Here is an 8,474-nt window from a genome sequence, read left to right as displayed (position 1 = left end):
CTGTGAGTTTCATGTGTTGATGTCGTCCCTCCTGCAGAGAGGCAGCCTGACCATCCTGCTGTGTGGAGAGAACAGCTTGGTTGCAGCTCTGGAGCAGTTCTTCCATCATGGCTTCAAGTCCGCCCGGCTCTTTCAGAAGACTGTGTTCATCTGGGACTTTGTAGGTGAGTGTGGAGCTGTAGCGCCCTCTGCTGCTGATCAGAAGGACCGTGTCATTTGGCCCATTTGAGGTGATTTATTGGAAGATGACGGGTCATACTGTTAGTAAACTAAAGAATTTAATACTGTTTTATCCATGTGTTGTACCTTAGTTTCTGCTTGTAGAGTGCCATTGTTGTACTTTTTTTGTCACATGTATCTTTGCTGAAACTAGATTTGTGTCACAGTTTTCAGAAAAGATGTGAGTAAAAAGGTTAAAGTAAAAAGTGGAAGTATCACTGATGTTTTTTTTATCAGAAGAATATTCCTGTGGCGATGGACAAACCCCCTTCCCTCTGTCCCTCCTCTCTACAGAGAGGGCTGTTGCCTACATGGAGTCAGCTGACCAGATGGGAGACCTTCAAGAGACCGCCGAGCCCCTGGGGATGACCTGTCAGTCACTCTGTCACTATGTCAACGCCATCAACTCCACCCCCAGGAACATTGGCAAGGATGGGAAGTTCCAGCTGCTGGTCTGTCTCGGAGCCAGGTCAGTGTCAGCACAGCGGATGAGTCTGTCCACCGCTTGGAGACCTGTTCTGATTCTGTATCGGATGTCACTGCCAGTCAGATTGACAAATTAGAGATTGTGCTTGTCAAACAAGGGCAGAAATGAAAGAAAGTAGGAAAGAAGTGAACAGGCTCCCTCATCAGTGACCCACTCAGAGCGCTTCATCTGACTTCCTCTGTTGCTCAGGACTGTTTATCATCATTTTAAGTTCCTCTTTTTAGTTTAACAATAGATTAATGATGAAAACAATCTGTGGATTATTTAGTAGAAATAACTGTTAGTTGCAGCCTTGTTGTCAGATGTTATCGTTGCTGCTTCAAAGAGCCAAGAGATGACTGAGTGCTTCCCCCTTTTAGACTGCACAGTGTGCCGAGGACTGCCTCAAAAACATTGGATTTGGACTTCTGTAGTTTCATATGAACAGACCTCAAGAACCAATCCTGTCAGCTTGCAGGATGTGGCTTTCTCTGTCATCACTGTTCTTCAGAATCCGTTCTGGTTTAAACATCTGCGGCTAAATTACCCCAATATTGGACGTTACCATTGCGTAGTGTAAGTAGTATCTGACCAGAGTCGTAGGAGAGCTGGTGTGCTGAGCTGCAGTGACTGCAAACAGAGGCAGATCTGCACATTTTAAAATGCACAAATCTAGTGGGAAAATAATTATTGATGAATCATTAATCATTGATTGATTAATTTTGATACACAGAGATAGGTTTTTAGGGGTTGAAGTCAGCCAGAGGAGCTGTGTTTAGCGTAAACGAGCTTTACTTACTTTCTTTTTGCCATCAGATGTTTTGTGAATCCAGTCATTGCTTTATAACTGTCAGTCTGTCTGTACTTAAACGTATGTCTACATGTATCTACAGTCTCTTTTACACTGCACATAGTTCACAAGTACTTGCTATTCATGCTGTATATAACATCACCGCACACATTTTCCTCCACAAACAAGTCCTGTTCACACATCACATGTCATAGTTTGCATCTATATGTAATGTACGTTTACTTATGTTCTGTTAGTTCCACCTTGTAGCTATTGGCTGACAGGAATTGTTGCATTGGGTTCAACGACTTGCTTTCGCACCGTTTGCTCTGCAGAGACCGCCTGCTGCCCCAGTGGCTCCCCCTGCTTGTGGAGTGCCCAGTGATCCTGCGGATGTTCGAGGAAACGGCCCTGCTCAGAGACCGCACCACTGTGAATGCCCTCATCGGAGTCCTGGAGACGTTGCACGACTTCCCTATCACCCTAGAAGCCTCCCTGGTCAAAGGCATCGACCTTTAGCAGTAGGAAGGACGAACCGGCTGCTCTGCGTTGTCTTCCAAAGCCCTCCTCACCACCGCCTCCATCTAGCTCACCCTGCTCTGCCCGCTTTCAGCCCACTGGCTGTGGAATGAGACACACGATGAGGGACAAGAAACTGAGGAGACATTTGGGAAGCAGAGCAGCCAGTTCCACAGCTCCACGAGAGAAGTCGGGGCTTTGCATCGACCACAAGTATTTTGATCCCAGCCCTGCTTCTGAAAGACTCCCTAATAAAGGACCAGACCAGAGATTCATCATGTTTCACTGCATTAACTATGAATCCTAAAAACTTTACAGCGACGTGTACAATTTTTGAACACATCATCAGGAACTAGCAGTAGTGCTTCCTACGTTCGAGGTAGTCTTTGTTTTCAACTCATTTCAGTGCAGCATGAAAGCGACTGTTATTCAGTACTTTAACTTCTCTGTTCTGCCAGTGGCTCTGGGCTCTGGGCTCTGGGCTCCGGGCTCTGGGCTCTGGGCTCCATGGCTGCTGGCTCCTCCTGAAGCCATAAGTCATAGATGTATTTTTAAAGGACTCAGTCATTTCCTAGAGCAGCAGGTCACCATGGTTTTAATCTGACCTTACTCACATGGGAGGCGACGTTGCATTTGTTGGGACTATTTAGTAGCAGTTTAATCCACATGTGGTGCCTGCTGAGTATTTCAGACTTAGAGTAAACTACAGCATGTGCTCATGGTGAGAAAGGAAACTGAAGACAGCACTGAGGCTCTGTGGCACAGAGGGATACAATTCATCAAATGCTTCAGAGTCCTTCACTGTTGGTTTGGGTCTGTATGTCACTTTAAAACACACCATCCCAACAGTAATGTTAATATGAATAACAGCAAGGTCGTGTTCCTGCCTGATGATTTTCATTTTGTCCTGAAATGAAGTGAAATCGCGGCTGCCTCTAAGTAAGAAAATCCGTGTGAACATTTAAAGCATGCTTTGGGAAGTTTCCAACAGTAAAACCTGCAGAACGATGGTACACTGGACGGGAGACTTTAAAGTTGTAGCAGCAGCCGGCAATTTACTGTGAGCTAGCTGCATGTAGCCTAGCCTTCCCTCAGTAGGTACTAGATCCTTTCTCCTGCCTCGTCTGCAACTAGTAGTTATAGTACCAACAATCCCACACCCTAGCTAGCATTAGCATTAGCAAGCATGCCCTTGTGTGTGGAAAGAAGAGGCGACCTCAGGAAGAGACGGAACAACCACTGACACACTGGAACGAGGCCTGTGGATGGACGTGATGTTCAGTGCTGTGCAGTCAGCAGCTCTCCATGCCTCTTTTATGTTTTCTTTGCTGGACTTTTACTTGTTGGGCAATTTTTCCGCCTGTGGATGGACACAACAGCTGATCTTACTGATGTGGCTCAGAGCGTAACCTGCTGTGGCTGCATGGACATTCCTACCAAATTACAGTGGCTGGTTTAGGGGGTGTGTGTGTCATACTTCGTGGATGTTTGTGGTTCAGTGTGTGTGTGTGTGTGTGTGTGTTTCGCCTCCATTTAGTTTTAGATCTTCCAATTTTAATTTTTCAAAGTGGTCTACTGATGTGTCCTGTATGTGTACCTGTCCAACTATCTTTGTGAGAACATGTTTGTGTTTCAGAGTGAAGACACTGTGGTCACACTTGGACTCCCCTTCAAAGGGATGTTTGAGGGTTAAGACTTCGTTTTAGGGTTGAGATTAGAATTAGGCTCAGGTTGGAGTTGTAATAAGGACACGTTGTTGTGGGTAGGGTGCTAGGGAAAGAGTGCATGCATGTCCTCACAAAGATAGCGGTCCAAACCTGTGTCTGTGTGATTTGCGTGTGCCTCACTCATGTATTTATGATTTGTGAACAGTTTGCCAATGTCATCATTTAACAGCTAAAACTTGACAAAGCATAATCTAAACTCAAGGTCCATTTCAGCTGCGCCTCGTGGTCTTCATCCTGGGACTGAGTTGTCTCATTCTCACTCATGGAGTCGACTCAGCTGCCATCAAATCACTGAAATATGAGGAACTCGGTGGTGGAACACTTTTGCCAGCGATTGGACCTTGACAACTATTGAACGTTTTGACAAGACAGCAATAATGTTCCTTCCTCTCCATGCAGTGAACACTGGAGCAGAAATGCGAGCTCTAATTTCGGTATCATCCTACATCATTTATTTTTTCTAGAAGATGTGACCTGGAATTCTGCAGGTCTTAGATTCTGAACAACGAGGTCTAGATTCACAGAGTGATGTGAAATGTCCCTTTAGGTTTATGCTCATAGGAACAAGAGCTCCACGACATGACATTGGCATAAACAAGACTTCTCTGCTATATGCAACAGTACAGGACACCTAACGATTGATTTTTAATATTGTTTTAGAAGGAATTGTTCGATATCGTGCTAACAGACTGATCAATGCCACCTCTGTGTGTTAAACGTGGAACTGGAGTTAGTCTAGCTTAGCACAAAGAGAAAAGCTAACCTGCATCTGTCCAAAAAGCAGTTTTATGTCCATCTGTCCATGCAACTTCTGTGCAGCATCACAGCTGGTCATGAAGGTTGCTATGTACAGTCTGTGAGCGCAGGTTTGGGTTTTGCTCCATCGGCCTCTCTGTGACAACAAGACTCCTGGAGGTCGTTCTAACAGTGGCTAGCGAAGTAGTTCTTGTGTTTCTTAGTAAAATCAGAAACGGTTTCTGTTACGTTTCTGTTAAAAACAAAACACATTTAGCAAATAATGGAGCTTTATAATATTGTCTGTGTATGCATAGACCCGGGCCAGCTATCCCCCTGTGCTTCCAGTATTTATGCTAAGCTAAGCTAAGCTAACGATTTTGAGCTCCAGCTCTGTCTTAAACACACAGACATGGAACTGATCCTTTTTCCCATCTCTCAGAAAGAATGTAAATAAATAAATTTCCCAAAACATTAGACTTAGTTTGTTAGATCTGCTCAATGCATTTATACCAACATCTATTTGTTAATACTTTGAGCCCTCCTGAACCCGCTGAAGTACAGACACAAGTCTTCAAACAGATCATAAAGTTTCAGTTGTTAAAATAAGGTCAGTCATTTACATAGGCAGCAGGGCATTGTAGATTTTAGCCAACTTTACTACAAAATTAGATTCTCCTAAAACCCTTTAAAGACGTTTTTTGTAACCCTCAGACTCAGGCATAGAATGGATGCATCTGACAGAACTTTTCCTACAGGACATAAATGCAGCATAAAGGACAGAACAGGGTCTTGCTAATGAAAGGCTAGAATTGTGCCCCAGTCTCTTCCAAACACACACACTGTATATTTTTCTGCAGCAGCCTACAGAGATGTGTGAAACTATTTTTCTTGGAAACTGTTTTGTTTCCTCTTGAACATTGACTGCATGAGAGATTTTTGCTACTATTGCAACTTACTGCCATTGAGACTAATGCTTTCTGATGTACATATTGTGATTAGTGCATGCTGACAGAGGTCCGTCATGTGACCCTCTAAGGAATTCTAGATGGGAGTGGAGGTGTTTTTGTTTTGGAGGACAATAAGCAAACACTTGCTTCCTGTATTGTAGTATTACTTCTGATCCCAGTATTGAGTCTGTGACGGACACATAGTCTGTCACGATTTGCTTTGAATGTTTTGATTTCATGTATTTATTAATTTAGTATTACCTGGTGGCTGACTGACAGCAGCGCTGGTGTTTTAAGGTTGGAAAAGCCTGTGGACAAACTGGAAACATACCTGTCTTTGAAGCAGTAACCACTGGTCCCGCCTCCTGTGTTTTTAACCCCTGATGCCTCACCTGCAGGACTATCCACAGCTCCAAAGCACAGTAACGCATACCTCCATGTGGTCCTGGATTTGTTTGTGTACAAACTGTTTACTGATGGCTACAGGGCAGATTTCTGGAGCAGGACATGCACCTTGGATGATATTCCACCCCAGACTAACGCACACGATGCTCACGGGGCAGATCTGTTATGTGAACGTGCAGCGAGTGCTGTGAACCCTGACTACTGACAGCCATCACAGCGGCAGCACTGCGAGACAAATAGATTTGTGTCGTTGTTGAACTGACTGCTCTGTTCTATTTATTATGCCTATTTCAATAAAACACCCAGTGTGTTAATGATGTCTGGTGTCTTTGTGTGTCCATAAACTACAGTTTATAAGTGCTGACTGTATCAAAGTACTCAAACACTCTGTACAAACACTCCATTACAAGTAACAAACACACAAAAGCCTGCATTGAAAATGTTCCTCAAAGTATTAAGTCCATGCAGCAGTTCTGTACATCATTATTACTTATACATCCATATAAAAGCAGCCTTTTGGTGTAGTCAGTAGTTACTGTAGTCCTATGACAAGATTACTGCAACCTTTGTTTCCTGTTGGTGATGAAAACATAAAGTCATGAACTTGGATGATTTTCAGTAACACATGGTGACTAGTTTGTGCTCACTCTCTAAAACTCATCGTAAGTGGAATCCCTCATGTTGATATGTTTGGATTATATAATCCTCCAAAAGACAGCATCGCAAAAAATACATTTTAAAAAAACGTATCAATAAATTATATTACAAATATTTAATGTAATTTAAAAAAAAATGTTGTACAGTTTAGCTAAAAGCTCAGAAAAGCTACTATAGTTTGCGGGCATTGAGTCCAAAACGTCAAAGCAAAGGAAATATAATAAAATTACAATAAAATGACGATAACATGAACAGATGATCTGTTCCTCCTCCTGCAGCTTCCATTTCCAGCAACGCTCCATGGCAACCAGCGAAACCTCCTTTTCCCGCGTAAATACCACTCCTTAAATGGGCATGGCGCTGTGCTACGCAGGCTGACGTCACAGTTGTATGTAAATCACGCCGATTGAAGAAAATCAGAAAATGGTGGCACGGGAGTCGCGCAGCGCGCCTGCGTGAACGTTCCTACTACGGCCACACTGGCGGTATCAAGCTCCCCAGAGACAGGCCGCGGCAGACAGGAAATGGAATGATTCTGCCTTCAGAATAAAAGCATCTCTTTAAAAATGAACGTGTACCGGATTTAATCTGAAACTGTCAAGCGGAAATTACGTATACCAATGCCGGACATTGACGCTCCGGTTAGAACGTTGGAACTGTGGCTCCGCATTGTTAAACGCTAAATGAGAGCCGCTCCAATAAAGCGCAGTTTGAACGCGTGTGACACCAGCGTGAGTCGCGCGGCCTCTCACCTGGAAACAAGGTAAGTGTGTTTTCTCACTTTGTGGGCGTAACGTCGGTGTTTCAGGCGGCTCGGTGTGTGTTGGTAAAGTTAGCAGAGGATGGAGCTCCTCGTTCCTCAGACGTGACTTCAAACAGCCTCCGGAGACGCTTCAGCAAAACGTTTCACACCAAGCCGCGGTTCCGGCAACACGGAGCTGGAGCGCAACACGTTGTGGGGCTTCTGTTCGGCTGCTGTTCGGCTGCTGTTCGGCTGCTGTTCGGTCATGTCGTGTGTTGTGGCTGTAACGTTGTCTGCTGCTCGGTTAGTTCAGGAAAACCTGCCCCACGTCCCGCTAACAGTCCGCCATGTGTGTGTCAACTTCACCGCGCTGTGCTGCGGCTCTCCGGCGGCTCCGCGCGCAGCTCCACCGGGTTTAACGCTCAGTAAGCTCGCTTCATGTGTTCAAAGTTTGGACCAATATTTGGGTTTTGAAGTGACGCGGGTCGCTGAGAGCTGCTGTGAGAGCTCAGCTCCACTTTGTTGTCGGTGGTGGGTGTGTTGGTGCGTCATCGCCCAGCCCCCTCAGCAGCACCACCACACCGGCCGGAGCGCTCCGCCTGGAGCCGCTGCTGCTGCTGCGAGCTCCGGGCAGAAGGAGTGAAACCTGGCCGTGTTGGAGGTGTGTCTGTGGTTGGCATTATCGGACACTGTGAGAGCTGCTCAGTTTTATAAACGGGTTTAAACAGCAACCGTGAAAGTTTCGTGCGTTTTCACGTCAGATCCATCGCTTGGTGTCCCGACACCGCGTGGTTCTGGTGAAAGATGGGTCTTTGGCGCACAGCCGCTGATGACTGTTTCTGCTTGAGACAACTCTCCAGATGCGTTCATAAGTTCAGACATAGTGGACTGACTTATTACAAGGAGAGTCTCGGAGCACAGTTCTGTCTGATGATGGACTCCACCACTGAGAGCAGAGGGCAGGCAGCTTTGTTACTCAGTCAGGTGTGTGTTTGTCCGTCTGCTGGTTTACCCGCAGACACACTGCAGCTCCACAGTCAGAGGCTGTGTTACATCTTTAAACTTACTGCACTTTCCTGTGCAACCCAGGTGTTGTTTCAGCCTCGAAGCTTTGCCTGCAGCAGCATCAGTCGGACCCCTGCCTCCATCCCCCTACCTCCACCCTCTTGCCTCCATCCCCCCTGCCTCCTGCTTCCACCCTCCTGCCTCCATCCCCCCTGCCTCCTGCTTCCACCCTCCTGCCTCCATCCCCCCTGCCTCCTGC

General features: G+C 45.8%; 2 protein-coding genes across 2 annotated transcripts in view; both read left to right on the top strand.

Annotated features, from left to right (window-relative positions):
* The window catches only part of dennd5b (DENN/MADD domain containing 5B), an 82,050-nt gene extending 79,605 nt beyond the window's left edge, over window positions 1-2,445 (top strand). Inside the window, exons 19-21 of the mRNA XM_008301895.1 lie at window positions 38-164; window positions 514-688; window positions 1,811-2,445. Coding sequence (XP_008300117.1) covers window positions 38-164; window positions 514-688; window positions 1,811-1,994 — 486 coding nt within the window. The 3' untranslated portion in view covers window positions 1,995-2,445. The remainder of the gene's footprint in view (window positions 1-37; window positions 165-513; window positions 689-1,810) is intronic.
* A 4,692-nt stretch (window positions 2,446-7,137) lies between these two features.
* The window catches only part of LOC103372290 (protein FAM60A-like), a 10,117-nt gene continuing 8,780 nt past the window's right edge, over window positions 7,138-8,474 (top strand). The window contains exon 1 of the mRNA XM_008301889.1: window positions 7,138-7,231. The gene's annotated coding sequence lies outside the window, so the exon portion shown is untranslated. The remainder of the gene's footprint in view (window positions 7,232-8,474) is intronic.

The sequence above is a fragment of the Stegastes partitus genome, unplaced genomic scaffold, assembly GCF_000690725.1.
Source record: "Stegastes partitus isolate 25-593 unplaced genomic scaffold, Stegastes_partitus-1.0.2 Scaffold1726, whole genome shotgun sequence".
NCBI classification, from domain to species: domain Eukaryota; kingdom Metazoa; phylum Chordata; class Actinopteri; family Pomacentridae; genus Stegastes; species Stegastes partitus.
This window is presented reverse-complemented; position numbering and strand designations above follow the sequence as displayed.